At 44.5% G+C, this 16,536-nt stretch overlaps 1 protein-coding gene across 2 annotated transcripts in view; it reads right to left on the bottom strand.

The window, feature by feature from the left end:
* Positions 1–7,087: 7,087 nt before the first annotated feature.
* The window catches only part of agpat3 (1-acylglycerol-3-phosphate O-acyltransferase 3), a 77,431-nt gene continuing 67,982 nt past the window's right edge, over positions 7,088–16,536 (bottom strand). For both annotated transcript variants that reach the window (XM_048602725.1, XM_048602726.1), the window contains exons 7-9: positions 16,251–16,326; positions 12,880–13,078; positions 7,088–10,913 (exon numbers count right to left, since the gene is read on the bottom strand). In XM_048602725.1, the coding sequence (XP_048458682.1) occupies positions 10,825–10,913; positions 12,880–13,078; positions 16,251–16,326 (364 nt within the window). In that variant the 3' untranslated portion in view covers positions 7,088–10,824. The remainder of the gene's footprint in view (positions 10,914–12,879; positions 13,079–16,250; positions 16,327–16,536) is intronic.

Genomic DNA, 16,536 nt, shown 5'->3' with positions numbered 1-16,536 from the left:
TGTTGTATTGTAGTGACTCACCAAGCCTCCTCGACCAGCACTTTCCAAACCCACGACTACTTCCAACTAGAAGGAAAAGGGCAGCAGAAAAATGGGAACACCACCCCCTTCAACCTCCCCTCCAAGCCACCCACCATCCTGACTTGGAAATATATTGCCGTTCCTTCACTGTCGCTGGGTCAAAATCCTGGAATTCCCTCCCTAATGGCATTGTGGGTCAACCCATAGCACATGGACTACAGTGGTTCAAGGAAGCAGCTCACCACCACCTTCTCAAGGGGCCACCTAGGGACAGGCAGTAAATGCTGGATCAACCAGGGGTAGGCGATGGCCTAGTGGTATTATCGCTAGACTATTAATCCAGAAACCCAACTGATGTTCTGGGGACCCAGGTTCGAATCCCACCACGGCAGATGGTGGAATTGGAATTAAGAATTAAGAATCTACTGATCCTCATGAAATCATTGCCAATTGTCGGAAATACCCATCTGGTTCACTAATTTCCTTCAGGGAAGGAAATCTGCCACCCTCACCTGGTCTGGCCTACATGTGACTCCAGACCCCACAGCAATGTGGTTGACTCTCAACTGCCCTCTGAAATGGCCTAGCAAGCCACTCAGATGTTTCAATCGCTACAAAGTCTCAAAGAAATGAAACTGAACAGATCACCTAGCATCAACCTAGGCACCGGAAAAGACAACGCCAGAAACAGCTCTATTGACCCTGCAAAATCCTCTTCACTAACATCTCGGGGTTAGTGCCAAAATTGGGAGAGCTGTCTCAACAGCCTGACACAGTCATACTCACAGAATCATAACTTACAATGTCCCAGACACCACCACCACCATCCCTGGATTTGTCCTGTCCCACCGCCAGGACAGATCCAGCAGAGGGGGCGGCACAGTGGTATACAGTCGGGAGGGTGTTGCTGTAGGAGTCCTCAACATTGACTCCAGACCCCAAGAAGTCTCATGGCTTCAGGTTAAACATGGGCAAGGAAACCTCCTCCTGATTACCACATACTGTCCTCCCTCAGCTGATGAATCAGTATTCCTCAATGTTGAACAACACTTGGAGGAAGCACTGAGGATGGCAAGGGCACAAGATGTACTCTGGGTGGGGGATTTCAATGTCCACCACCAAGAGTGGCTCAGCAGCAGTACTACTGATCGAGCTGGTCGGGTCCTAAAGGACATAGCTGCTAGACTGGGTCTGCGGCAGGTGGTGAGGGAACCAACAAGAGGGAGAAACATATTTGACCTCATCCTTACTAATCTGCCAGCTGCAGTTACATCTGTCCATGACAGTATCGGTAAGAGTGACCATCGCAGAGTCCTTGTGGAGACGAAGTCCCGCCTTCACATTGAGAACAACCTCCATCGTGTTGTGTGGCACTATCACCGTGCTAAATGGGACAGACTTCGCACAGATCTAGCAACTCAAGACTGGGCATCCATGAGGTGCTGTAGGCCATCAACAGCAGCAGAATTGTGCTCCAGCACAATCTGTAACTTCATGGCCCGGCATATCCCCCATTCAACCATTACCATCAAGCTGGGGGATCAACCCTGGTTCAATGACGAGTGCAGGAGGGCATGCCAGGAACAGCACCAGGCATACCTGAAGATGAGGTATCAACCTGGTGAAGCCACCAAACAGGACTACTTGCACGCCAAACAGCGAAAGCAGCAAGTGATAGACAGAGCTAAGCGATCCCACAACCAACGGATCAGATCTAAGCTCTGCAGTCCTACCACATCCAGTCAGGAATGGTGGTGGACAATTAAACAACTCACTGGAGGAGGAGGCTCCACAAATATCCCCATCCTTAATGATGGAAGAGCCCAGAACATCAGTGCAAAAAATAAGGCTGAAGCATTCGCAGCAATCTTCAGCTAGAAGTGCTGAGTGGATGATCCATCTCAGCATCCTCCAGTGGTCCCCAGCATTACAAATACCAGTCTTCAGCCAATTCAATTCACTCCACGTGATATCAAGAAATGGTTGGAGACATTGGATACTGCAAAGGCTACGGACCCTGACAACATTCCAGCAATAGTACTGAAGACTTGTGCTCCAGAACTTGCCGCTCCCCTAGCCAAGCTGTTCCAGTACAGTTACAACACTGGTCTCTACCTGACAATGTGGAAAATTGCCCAAGTATGTCCTGTACACAAAAAGCAGGACAAATCCAACCTGGCCAATTAACGCCCCATCAGTCTCCTCTTGATCATCAGTAAAGTGATGGAAGGTGTCATCAACAGTGCTATCAAGCAGCACCTGCTCAGAAATAACCTGCCCAGTGACACCCAGTTTGGGTTCTGCCAGGGCCACTCAGCTCCTAATCTCTTTACAGACTTGGCTCAAACATGGAAAAAAGAGCTGAATCCCAGAGGTGAGGTAAGAGTGACAGCTTCTTGATATCAAGGCTGCATTCGACCGAGTGTGGCATCAAGAAGCCCTAGCAAAACTGGAATCAATGGGTATCAGGAGGCAAACGCTCCAGTGGTTGGAGTCATACCTGACACATAGGCAGATGGTCATGGTTGTGGGAGGTCAATCATCTCAGCTCCAGGACATCTCTGCAGGAGTTCCTCAGGGTACTGTCCTAGGCACAACCATCTTCAGGTGCTTCATCAATGACCTTCTCTCCATCATAAGGTTAGAAGTGGGGATGTTCACCGATTGCACAATGTTCAGCACCATTTGTGACTCCTCAGATACTGAAGCAGTCCATGTTCAAATGTAACAAGATCTGGACAATATCCAGGCTTGGGCTGACAAGTGGCAAGTGACATTCGTGCCACACAAATGCCAGGCTATGACCATCACCAATAAGAGACAATCTAACCACTGTCCCTTGACCATCACTGAATCCCCCACTATCAACATCCTGGGAGTTACCATTGACCAGAAACTCAACTGGACTCACTACATTAACACAGTGGCTACAAGAGTAGGCCAGAAGCTGAGAATACTGCGGCAAGTAACTCACCTCCTGATTCCCCAAAGCCTGTCCACCATCTACAAGGTACAAGTCAGGAATGTGATGGAATACTCCCCACTTGCCTGGATGAGTGCAGCCCCAACAACACTCAAGAAGCTTGACACCATCCAGGACAAAGCAGCCCGCGTGATTGGCACTACATCCACAAGCATCCACTCCCTCCACCACTGACGCTCAGTAGCAGCAGTGTGTACTATCTACAAGATCCACTGCAGAAATTCACCAAAGATCCTCAGACAGCACCTTCCAAAGCCACGACCACTTCCATCCAGAAGGACAAGTGCAGCAGATACATGGGAACACCACCACCTCTCAGCTCCCCTCCAAGCCACTCACCATCCTGACTTGGAAATATATCACCATTCCTTCACTGTCTCTGGGTCAAAATCCTGGAATTCCCTCCCTAATGGCATTGTAGGTCAACCCACAGCAGGTGGACTGCAGCGGTTCAAGAAGGCAGCTCACCACCACCTTCTCAAGGGCAACTAGGGATGGGCAAGAAATGCTAGCCAGCCAGCGACGCCCACATCCCACGAAATGAATGGAAAAAAAACCAGTGATGCCCATGTTTTAAAGAAAAATTTCCACTTCCATCATTAGTCCTTTCTATAGAGCAGAATTTGTATTATTTGCTCGTGAAAAGCGGGCGTTGCCGGCTGGGATGGCCTTTATTAACCATCCTTAATGCCAAGTGCATAATTAAGAGACAACCACATTGCTGTGGGCCTGCAGTCACATATAGACTACACCCCTGGACCAAATAATGACAGCAGTTGCCTTCCCTCAAGGATATTAGTGAGGCAGATGTTTTCTGAAAACAATCTATGCACACCTAACAACATCCCTGCCTTGGTGAGGATGGAACACTGTGGAGTCAGAAATTGTTGTTTACTTCAGCATATCCCGCCCCACCCACATAAAGATTTCTCCTTCCCAACAAGTTCTTCCAGCATTCAGTGAATTCTGAATTGATCTTAACTCCATCTATTTATGTTTTTTTTATGTGACCCTTAAACCCCTCAGTTAATTCCTGGACAGATTACCACTTCCCTGTTTGTGAGGAAGATTTTTCCCAGCATCACCCGGGAGTAGAGTGGCTCAAATTCAAAAGGATATGCTGATGTTCTGGAATTACCAACTGGATGAAGTAATTCCGCTTTGTTCATCCATTAAATCCCTTAATCCTCTTAATGACTTTAATTAGGACACTTCTTAATCTGCAGTTCTCAAAAGAATATAAAATAACTCTATACAAGCTCACCTAACAACACATCCCTTGTTCCAAAAGGTACAGATTGTGAAATGAGTTTCCGGCAGGTTAGTTTTCACTTAAACACAAGAACAGCTGCCCAAACACAGCCGTGTTTTCTCATGTCTGTTTGTTCAGGGCTCTTACAGCACAGTGGTGAAATTCTTTCCTTTGAAGGCCTGTGTTCACCTGCTCCAGAGGTGTGTCATATCTGAACAAGTTGCTTAAAAACCACCTACAACTTCCCTCTCTGAGCCCAGTTTCCACCAAGTGAATCAGCACACCATTCACCAGTGCCAGTCCACCCATGCAGACAGGGCTGAGATAAACACACACACACCCTGGCTCTGGCACCAGCAGAGTTTTATATTGACAGTGAAGCAACTTGCAGCTTTCTTGAAATAAATGGGCTAATGGAAGGTTGGTCTTTTGATTTTGTTTTGCATCTCTCCTCTTGTTTTTTTTAGTGATTCCAGTTTCACAAAACATTCCCATTGATCTGCTGAGCTTTTCCAGCAACTTCTGTTTTTGTTTCTCATTGATCTTTCTTGAGTCTTAAGTCTCACTAACCTACACTGAATGCTGATTAAGTGAAGAGACTGTGACATTGTCCCACTGTACATGCGTGCTTCTGTCCTCGTAATTTACTGTGCTGTCTAACCAAGCATTGCCACAAACGTGAATATACCTTCATCCAAATTACTTAGAAATACTGCAGGAAGCTCAAGGCCTTAGTGCAGACACCACCCATCCCATCCTGACAGTGGAAATATGTCTCCATTATCTCTGCTGTTTCCTTCCTCCTACAACGCTTCTTAAAGCCATTAGCTTGCCTCCAACTCCTTGTGACCCACTGTTGTTAAGTGGAACTTCACATCACATTGATACTTTCATTTTTACACGAGTCATTTCATCAATAAATTCAATTGTTTTAAACCATGACCTACCCCCTTACAAACCCGTGCTGGTTGTCTATCAGTTCACACTTTCTCAAATATATAACAGATTCTAGTCACCTCCTTACAACTGACAGACTTAGGGTGTATAATTCTGTAATTTATCTTTTCTATCCTTCTTCAATACCATTGCCAATTTTCCAGTTTAATTTTTGAATCTTTGGTGATTTGGAAGATCATGATCAACAAAAAGACAAAGTTACAGCAAATCCACAACGGGCACAGTGCTACAGTCCCAACAGCACATGGCTGCAGTAGTTCAAGATGACAGCTCAAAACTACTTTCTCCACAGCAAAAAACATTCCTCTAGCCTGTCACATCTAGGATGGGAAAACATTAAAAAGGGCAAACTTAATAATACTATGGATTAATTAAGGGAAACCAGCACAGATTTGATCAAAATAAACTATGTTTAGCCAATTTGCTGAGGTTATGTTGAAGTCAGAGAGGGTTGATGAGATGAATGCAGTTTTGAGGTGTACATGGAGTTTTTGAAAGCATTTGAGCACAGCCATTTTCCCCACTTACTTTCCAATTCCCTGGGATTGATTCATCAAAACCTTCATCGAGGTATTTTTAAATCAACCTTCATTGAGCAAGTTGGACTTCAACCCAGGCCTCCTGGCTCAGAGATAGGGGCACTGCCACTGTGTAACAAGCACCTCCATGAAGAGCTAAGGGGATCAAGGAGTATGGGTAGAAAGTGCGAACAGGGTACTGAATTGGATGATCAGCCACGGTGTTGAGACCTTCATTATTTTATTTCTTTTCCTATCATTTTTGGTTTGGAGCTATGAACCGTGAACTGAGAGCTGAAGGTGACCTTTGGACCGTCAGCAGCCGCTTGTTTCAGACAAGAGAATAAACAAACTGATGTTTAGGAGGCCAGTCCTGGAAATTAATTGCAGGTTGATTTCCTGTTCAAAGAATGTTCTAGACATTTTGTTTCCCAAGATGCACTATCCTCAGGCAGACAACAAATGTTTGAATATCAACTGGGACCTCAAGGGAGGAATACCAATCTAACAAGGAGAAACCAATGTTTGAAATGGTTTTTGAACTGCATTTAAGGTAGACGGATTATGGCTTCAAAAGCTAGAGGATGGAACCTTGATTGTTCCTTGGTTGTCCTCCCATTATCAACTTAGCAAGGCTTGAAGAATAGAATCTCAGTTATAAATATTAAGTGAATATTCCTTGGGGCCTACTGGAAGCTGTTTGAAGCCCATAGGCCTGTGATGTTCGCGATTCGTGGAGAGTGCTTAAGTGAACTGTCCAATTACATCTCATTTATATTTTTTCTTTTAATTTATCCCTTAGTCGTGTGTCTCTGTGTCAGGCTAGAATCAAAGATGGTGGGGTTTAAATCATAATCAGATTACCTTGTTTCTTAACTTTGCTAAAGTTACTGTTTGAGTAATAAAATGTTAAGTCTTTTGTTCAAGCTGTAAACCTGGTGTTGGATATTGATTATTCACTAAGTCTGGTTAAGAACCTATGGGGTCAATTTTGAGGGTCACTGTTTTAATTTTGCAATATTGTGTATACAGGGATAGGACTGCTGTGTCAGAACAATGCTCATAAAGAATGGCGCAGGCAACTCAAACAGCTGAACAGTCTACACCTGCTCTCTGTAAAACCACCTTTAAAACAGACTTTGAGGTAACTCTAGTCACCTGTCCAAGAGTGTGGAGAGGGGTGAAGTAGAGAGGGGAAGAGACAGAGAGACAGTGAGGAAAGGAAGGCAGGGAGTGAGGGAGAAAGGACAGGGTTAGGAGAAGATAGGGATGGGTCAGGAAGTATGTGGAGGGAAAGGGGTTTAATGGGGTTCGAGTCACTTTCTTCCCAACAACAGCACTAAATCCAAAATGGGCTGATTGGAACGGCTTATTTGTTTATTCTGAAATGCAAGGTTATACGCAGCTTCCAGCCCAGTCTGGTGAAGCTGGTGCATGATTCATCCAGTTCAATGTTTTAAATCCCTGAAAGTCCTTGTATATATTTAGCAGAACATGCAAAATGGAGAGAAACAAATGCTCAGGGCCACAGGCCAAATGACAGGAAAACAGAGGATCCTGCCCCATTCAAGTAACTGTTCATACACTGATTCATCAATGCAAAACTCCAACATACACAAACCCCATGGCTCCAGTGTACAGTAAAACCTCACTAACAGGTACACCAGGCCACATTAACATTATTCAGGACGGTTTAACAGAGGGAAGAACAAACAAACATTCAGAGTCAGGGCTGCTAAAAGACGGTGTGTGACTGTAGGAGAAAATGGCAATAAACAAACCTCACCCCATGAGGGGTTTTTAATCCAAGTATACTGGGAGTACAGATACAGGGTTAAGAGTAAAACTTCCTCTACAAACGTCCTAATCAAACACTCCTATAACACATACTGTATGGGGTTAGATACAGAGTAAAGCTCCCTCTACTCTGTCACCATCAAACACTCTCAGGACTGGGACACAGCATGGGGTTAGATACAGAGTAAAGCTCCCTCTACACTGTCCCCATCAAACACTCCTGGGACAGGGACAGCATGGGGTTAGATACAGAGTAAAGCTCCCTCTACACTGTCCCCATCAAACACTCCCAGGACAGGGACAGCATGGGGTTAGATACAGAGTAAAGCTCCCTCTACACTGTCCCCATCAAACACTCAAAGGACAGGGACAGCACAGGATGTACAGCTACAATCTGCACTGACTGTTCATAGGAAGGACAAAAATGGCTAGACAGCATACAGCTGCCTCTCAGAGTACAGAATGATGTATTAACAAGCTTGAAATGATGCTCCTACCTTACCACGTTCTTGCGTGCTGCTTTTGTTACAAAGCAAGGAATTGTGAAAACAAAACTCAACCAAAGCCAATGTTGCTGCAAGCAGCTTGCAATCCCAGTGAGACAAACTGGTCACATCGCTGGCTTAGACCACAGTCTATTCAGACTTGCACTTTAAAGGCTTGTGTCCACTGTTCCCTCAAAGGAATTAATTGAGTTTTTGCTTACTTCTGTATGCAGGTTACCCATACCTGCAACACACACCACCTCCCAGCTCAACTATGGGCAGTTTTAATCCCACAATTAAACTGGTTTGCAATCATTACAATCCAGCTGAGGTTGGATTATTAAGCAGCCACACGTCCCCAGTATTTTTGTGTCCACGATTGTGCCTTCTATTTTTTATGAATTTCTGGTGTTTGCCCTTTCATCGCACCAAAATGTGTAGGTTTTATTTTTATTTTGAATCGTCCTTCCCCCATTCATCTAAAATGTACATGAGCAAATCCACTCATGGGCAGCTCACTCTCCTGCTCACAGTGTAACTCTTTTGAGGAGGGCTGCACACTTTGGAGAAATGGTTAGGATTAACCTGCACCCAGGCTGGGGAGGGAGCTGGTCCAGGGCATGTAAAGGGTTGGGTGGGGGGTCTGCACAGTCAAGTCAGTTATTCAGTTAAATTCAGGTCAATTTGCAGAGGTGACCAGTAACTGTAACTAGGTTTTCTTTCAAAAAAATATAACTCAGCAACAACTCTGATCAGATTCATAGTACTCAGCTGAACACTAGCCCTTTTTGAGAAAGGTGCAAGTGACAGATACAATCCTAGGAGACTTTCATTTTATTACAGAGCTACTGTTTTCCAGCTCATCCACTTAAACTCTGAGCCTGAAATCTGTTTGGGCTAGCATCTGAAAATAGATACCACCCAGACTGAGTAAAAGCAGGTGCCACAGAAACAGAGATGCGCAAAGAATGCAGACATACAGAGGCAGCTTCTCCGTTATGGAATAGAGTTACCTCAAAGGATGAAGCTGTTCAATCCTTTAAGGAGAGTAACAAGTGGGACTTGACTGTGATCCAAACTCAGAGCAGTCAGAAGTTTTTAACACTTAATATTCAGAGTGTAAAGGAGGTATTAGTGTGGGATTAAAACAAGAGGGTACGCAAAGACCCCCAAAATGGAGTTTGTCAAAGATTAAAAATACATGCAAAAAGATACATGCAAAAACTGCAATTAGTTTCTGGTTCACTCAATTCCAGTGAATACTTGGCAGCCTGCTGTTCATTGCCCAGATTCCTGCTATCAGTGGAATCCACCGTGAAGCTTTGCTTTCTCATGGATAATCCATAAGGTGCTTTCCTGAATATTGACTTGGATCATCTCCTGATCTGCAACATTTCCCCTGATTCCAGTTCTGGGTTAACAGCAGAACAGTCCCAGTGGAGAATACAGATCTGCTCCACTGGGATCAGGAAGTGAGGAGGAAGGTAATAATTGCTGCCAGGATTCAAACAAAACCGGATAACTGGGGATGTTTTATTAGGGGTAGAACTTTCCTTCAACCTCCATCAGACCATTGAGTGAATAACACTCAGTCTGAGCAGATCAAAGGATCTGACTCTGTCCTCTACTGGGACCCAAATTTTATTTTTTGTTTTCTTTTTTGGGGGAGGTTCAGGTGGGTTCGGTTACACAGCTCAACATAAACTCAAGATTGGGACAGGAAGATGCTCTGAGCACTGTGCCCCATGCAGATGCAATGAGTCAATTCCAGCTCCCTCAGAAGTCCTTGTGTTCTGATCCTGGGTACTGTCAGTTTAAGGACTTGGAGAGAGATCCACATTCACCCCTGGCTCACATTACCTTCTTGATCTCTCCACTTCATGCTTCAACACTCAGTTATGTAATTTGATTAAATTAAAATGAGAACTGGATTCTCTGCAAAAGTTTTGGTTTTAGTGGCAGTGAAAGGGACAAGGGGGAAAAAGAGAAATGAGGGGTACGAAAGAAGATGCTAGAACAGCTGGAGAAAGAAACATCAGCTCAGAGTTGGAGAAGTGTATAGGAGGAGGGTGTTTGTGTGTGCAGACAGAGGTCACTGTATTGCTCACTCAGAGACAGAAAATTACTACTGTGTATTGTAGATGAGAGAAACCCACCCTGAAGTAGAAATTCAGTAGGTCAGTCACATCAGTAAACAACAACAGATTACATTCCAAGTCCTTGGTTACTGATCCATTAGTGAAGTGTCAGTGGAGTGACGTAGGCCAGCACTGTAGGACCGAGTGTGGGCATGTAACATGATCAGTCAGTAGACATCATCAAAAGTAATGAGAGTGGACCATTGCGGTCTCAGTTTCTCCTGAAAAACACAACTTTTTGACACATCACAGAAACTTAAAATGGAGGCAGTGGAGGATGAAAGCAATTGGAGAGAGGAGAGTGTTAGAGGGACATGAGATGGAGAGGCTGTGTGAGAAATAGAGCATGGTTCGAGATAGAGATAGCAAGCTAGTGAAAAAAAAATGAAAGGCGAGGTAAAGAGTGAGTTGACTTAGGATGAGGGTGAAGCCAGTGAGAGGGATGTTGAGAGTGGAGAATTGTGTCTGAGTAAAGTGTAGTCCATGAGAGAGGGTAGGTGTCAGTAATGTGGACAGGGGGTTAGTGTAGCTGTCCATTCAGGAGTTGATCGTGAAGCAGCCAATTTCTGGCTCCTGGCCACTGTTAGTTGCTGTCAGTTGAGACCAAAACATTCCTAAAAAATTCACGGAGTTATTTTCAGTAAGCAGCTCGGAAGTGTTTCCATTAATATTTCTACATCCTCTTCTTAAACTCCTGATTTCCATAACTAGAGCCTTTTCCAATCTCTGTCACTCCAATAAGCCTTCGTACACAGAAGGATGCTGTAAAAACAGGGAAAGTAAATAATAAAATCAGAGCAGACACACTATGCTGAAAAACATGTTACATATTATTCACAACAATCTCAGGACTTAGTAGCAAGTGCTTACGTTCAGAGATTAACCTACACATTAACCAGGCAGAACTCGACCAGCCTATAGGCTCAGAATTCATTTCAGACTCCCACAAGGTAGAACACTCTGAAAGAGCACAGGAAGAGGCAACTCCCCTGGTGTTTGCCCATAGCATTGCAAAATTATTTATCCAATTCTTTCTTGGCCATAATGACTGAATCCACTTCCACCTTCTGGAAGCACATTGCAAATCACAACTGGAAGTCACATGTAGGCCAGACCTGATAAGGACAGCAGATCTCCCTCCCCTCAATGGCATAACTATCACTGAATCCCCAACCGACATCCTGGGAGTTACCACTGACCAGAAATTGAACTGGACGACCCATATAAATATAGCGGCTGCAGCTCAGAGACTAGGGATCCTACAACATGTAAGTCATGTTCTCTCTCCCCAAAGCCTTAGTAACATCAACATATAGAGGGATCTCAGCGTATTGGTCCACACCTCCCTGAAAGTGGCAACACAAGTGGATAAGATGGTCAAAAAAGCAAACAGCACACTTGCTTTGATCGGTTGGAGCATAGTGTATTAAAAATTGGCAAGTCATTTCATAGCTGTATAGAACTTTAGTTAGGTTACATTTGGAATATGGTGTACAGATTTGGTCACCACACTGCCAGAAGGATATGGAGGCTTTGGACAGTGTACAGAAAAGATTTACCAGGATGTTCCCAGGTTTGGAGAGACTGGACAAACTTAGTTTGCTTTCACTTGAACGTCAAAGGATGAGGGGTCACCTGACAGAAGTTTATAAAATTATGAGAGGTTGGATAGAATGAATAATTGGACGTTATTCCCCCAAGATAGAAATGTCAATTATTAAGGGACATAGGTTTAATGTAAAAAGGGATACATTTAAAAGAGACGTGAGAGGCAGGTTTTTTTACACAGAGGGTGGTAAGTACCTAGAATGCATGGCCAGAGGAGATGGTAGAAGTGGATGCAACAGCAACATTTAAGAGGCATCTTGACAGATATATGAACAGGCAGAGAATAGAGGGGTACGGACCACGGAGAGGCAAAAGGTTTTCAGTTTAGAAAGGCATCATGTGTCAGCACAGTCTTGGTGGGCCACAGTACCTGTTTCTGTGCTGTACTGTTCTTTGTTCAAGCATTACTACAACTGTACAGGGCCATAATGACAACACATCCAGGCACAGTATACAGTCTTGATGCCCTTATTTGAACATGATATGAGTGCATTAGAAGCAGTTCAGAGAAACTTCACTCGACTCATTTCCGGGATGAAAGATGTATCTTACTCGGAAAAACTGCACAGTTTGGGCCTGTGTCCACTGGAACTTTGAAGAGAGAAGTGATTGTACTGAAACAGATAAGATCTTGTGGGGATCTGATAGGAAAAAAAACTGAGAGATTGTTTCTTCTTGTGGAGGAACTAGAACCAGCAAATGCAGTTTAAGAGAAAGAGGTCACTCTTATAAGATAGAAACGAGGAGATTTTGTTTTTCTCTGCTCTGACGGTCATCAGTCTATGGAATTCTCCTCCCCAGAGAAGCGGAGGCTGGGTCATTTATTCAAGGCTGTGTTCGATAGAGTGATGGTCTCCAAGGGGGGTCATGGGTTATGGAGGACAGACAGGAGACTCCGTAGACCCAAGACCACAACTAGATCAGCTGCGACCCTATGGAAAGGTGGAGCAGATTTAAGGGACTGAGTGGCCTAACTCCAGCTGCTCACTGCCATGATTCTGTGCAGATTTTGAAAATCTGGAATAAAACCATATCAGAAATACTTGAGACTTTAACTCAGTTTCTCTCTACACTCATGTCCAGGCGTGTATTCCCAGCAATTATTTGGTTGAAATGTTACCTGCTCCGACGAACAGCAGGAATGAACAGATGACAACGGGAGAACCGCTGACAAACACTCCAAACACGAAGTTAAAGAGTGGAGTCAGGAGCACAATGACCCAGAACAGCCAGTTCAGGAAGGCCCAGGGTCGGCGTCTCGGCTGGATGGGCTGTCCAGGGAATGTACCATCCTTTACGTATTGCTCCTGGAGTGCATCCTGGTAAAGAGAGAAAGGCACAGTCCCGTTCAACAGGTTTCTACCTCACCAAGTGGGCTGGACTCAGGTCTATGCAAAACGACTCCCAGCGTTAGCTCCCGCCCCCATGTCACCCTACAATTTAGAGATAAATTCAATAGACAAAAGGAACACATGAGAAGCAGAAAAATGAGTAAAGGATGGAGTTTCATCCTACACCACCTCAGAATAACAAACAGCAGTGAGAAAAGATTTTTCACCCACAGGGTGGTAGAAATATGGAACGTGCTGCCTGAGAGGGTGGTACTCTCACAACATTAAGTAGCATGTGGATGAGCACTTAAAATGTCAGGGTATGGTAGGCTATAGACCAAGTAAATGGGATTAGTGTAGATTGGTGTTTGTATGTCAGCATAGACATGTATGGCTCTCTAAGACTCAATGAGAAAAAGAACAGTAACAGTAGCTAAAGGCAGAGCTTTCCCAAATGCCCAGTGGGATGTGTGGGAATGGATTTAGGACAGAAAGAGCACTATTGTCTTAATGCTCAGCAACTCCCAGGTAGGAACAACATTGGGGCACACCACACAGACTGATTAACAGGAACTGGAAAGAGGTCTGAGGACTACAGAGTTATTAACTCTTCAGTTTGACTGACAGCTAACAAGGCAAGTTTGATGGGCGAAGATGGTGGTGGGCAGGCAAGGGGATCAGACAAGGTCAATGACGAGCTCACCGGAAGTGGCAGTGTGGGGAGAAGGAGCTTGAGAAACCAGTGCAAGAGGGAGAGTCAAAGTCAATACGGAGTTGGGGTGGGGCAACCAGACCTCATTTCTGAGATAACAAGGTGTAAAGCTGGATGAACACAGCAGGCCAAGCAGCATCATAGGAGCAGGAAAGCTGACGTTTCTGAAGAAGGGTCTAGTTCCAACTATCTTTCAGACCTCATTCCTGTTCTGTCTCCCGATGGCAATGAATACTTTGTGTCAGTGTTCACTAGTCAGAGGGATGATATGGATATAGATATCAGAGCGAAGGACTGTACTCTAATTTCTTAAAGCATATCAGACAGAGAGGAATTTATGTATGGATTAAAAGTAGAATAAATCTCCATGGCTGGCTGAAATGTATCCCAGGCTGTTGAATGAAACAAGGGAAGAAATAGCAGGGAGGCAGGCAATAATCTTCTGTTCCTCTCTGGCCACAGGAGAGATGCTGGAGGACCGGAGAACAGCCAATGTGACACCATTACTCAAGAAGGCAGCAAGGGATAAATGCGGGATAAATCAGGAAACAACAGGCTGGACAGTCTAACCACAGTTTCTGAGAAATATTCTAAGGGACAGAATTAATACGCATTTGGAGAGACAGTAATTAATCAGTCAGTTTTTTTTAAGGCGCAGTCATGTCTGGATTTTTAGTTTTAGTTTTTCAGTGGCAGTTGTCGCTTGGTCTGTTGCTGCAGTACATCTCTCCCTGCTACACTCTGAGTTCTCATGATGTTTTTCTCCTCCTGGGCTGCTGGAGTTACATGCGTGACAATCTGTTTTCTGAATTTGCCTTTTGTGTTTATGGGATGATTGGAACAGTTATTTAGTAATATGTACTGTATCTGTTATTTTGGTAAGCATTTCGATACAGTTACAACCAAGCTAAGTTCTTTTCTGTTATTCTGTCTTTTGTTGCATTTTAACTATAGTGTGTGAATAAATTGTGATTTTGCTTAATGTCGAGTAGTTTGGCCAATCGAATTGCATCTGGAACACAGCACTTTACATTTACCTTTAAATAAGAAAAGGTTAGGGTCTGGGCTACATTCGTACTGTATTTTGAGGGGGTCTGGCCTGTCCATAACTACGGCAATACATTCGATGTAGTCTACTGGGGATTAGCAAGGCCTTTAATAAGGTCTCACATAGGAGGCTGGGGGTGAAGGCAAGAGCCCATAAGAGCTAAGTCAATTTGGCCAATTGGGTCAAGAATTAGCTGGGTGGCAAGAAGCACAGTGTGATGGTTGAGGGGGGTGTGTGTGTGTCTGGAAGCCTGTGTTCAGTGGGGCTCCTCAGGGATTAGTGTTAGAGCCCTTGCTGTTTGGTATATATAAATGACTTGAATGCAGGAGGGTCAATCAGGAATTCATAGATGAAATGAAAATTGGTGAGGTAATAATTAATGAGGAGAAAAGCTTTAGATTTTAGAATGATATAGATGGGCTGGTAAGAGGCAAATGGAATGCAATCAGACACTGCACAGGAGGTTTGAGGCTGAAGTGTTTTAGTTATGAAGAGATAGACAAAGGAGTTTCTCTCTGCAGTTCCTACTATCTCTAAATAGTTAGGTGGTTGTTTTTGACTGCTCAATGAGCCAAAGGGGACCTTTTTTTTCTGCTGTAGACCTCCATGACTCTCTGGCCATAATTACATACTCAGATAAAGAGCTGTATTAAGAATAAAGTTCTGGGAAATCCACACTGAAGTTCACTGCCTGCTTTAGGCTCAGTGAGAGCAGAGTTCAGAGTCGGGATTCACATCCAGCAGCAGCACATAGGGGACTGAAGTCAGTAGTACTTTAAAAAATACCTGACACTTGTTGCTATGCATTGATAGTTCACAGTTCCACCCCTACTTCTTACAATAGGTACTGACACACAAAGGGACAGCAGGTGCCAGTTATCCAGTGACATTCATTCCACTTACTGATGATCTAATACAAACCAAACAACATTTAACACATACCAGTGAGTGTCAGTGTGCATGGGTCCCATACCCGAGTGAGCGTAAGGATTGGAGAGGACATGCCGAGTTAACATTTCATCTTGGTTACACATTATAGGTGGCTCAGTGGTTAGCACTGCTGCCTCACAGCACAAGGGAGCTGAGTTCAATTCCAGCCTCAGATGACTGTCTGTGTGGAGTTTGCACTTTCTCCCTGTGTCTGCGTGGGTTTCCTCCCACAGTCCAAAGATGGGCAGGTTAGGTGGATTGGCCATGCTAAATTGCCCATAGTGTCCAGGAATGTATAAGTTAGGTGGATTAGCCATGGGAAATGCAGGGTTACAGGGATAGGGTGGGGTGAGTCTGGGTGGGATGCTCTTCGGCGGGTCAGTGCAGAATTATTGGGCCGAATGGCCTGTTTCCACACTGCAGGAATTATTATAACTGACATTTCACCCAAGCCATCAGTACGACATTACCTTTTCCTGGTAGAGTCTATGGAGCCAAGCTGCACATTCGTTCTCATCTTCTGGAATATCTTCTAGAGGGAACCTCCTGTCAAACAAACAAGATGTCAGTCTGACAGTTGCCTGGAACTTTACACTGACTATCGATGGTTGAAATAATTAATTATGCATACAAACTGTGATCACACACACTTGTGCATACACTCATCCCTACTCACAAAGATGCTGAAACAGTAATATACACGCAGCCGCCACTCGCACACAGAGACACACCCACCCCCAGCCTCCACTCGCACAC

The sequence above is a fragment of the Rhincodon typus genome, chromosome 11 (genome assembly GCF_021869965.1).
Source record: "Rhincodon typus isolate 14 chromosome 11, sRhiTyp1.1, whole genome shotgun sequence".
NCBI lineage: Eukaryota > Metazoa > Chordata > Chondrichthyes > Orectolobiformes > Rhincodontidae > Rhincodon > Rhincodon typus.
Note: the sequence above shows the minus strand (reverse complement) of the source record. Positions and strands in the feature narration are given on the sequence as shown.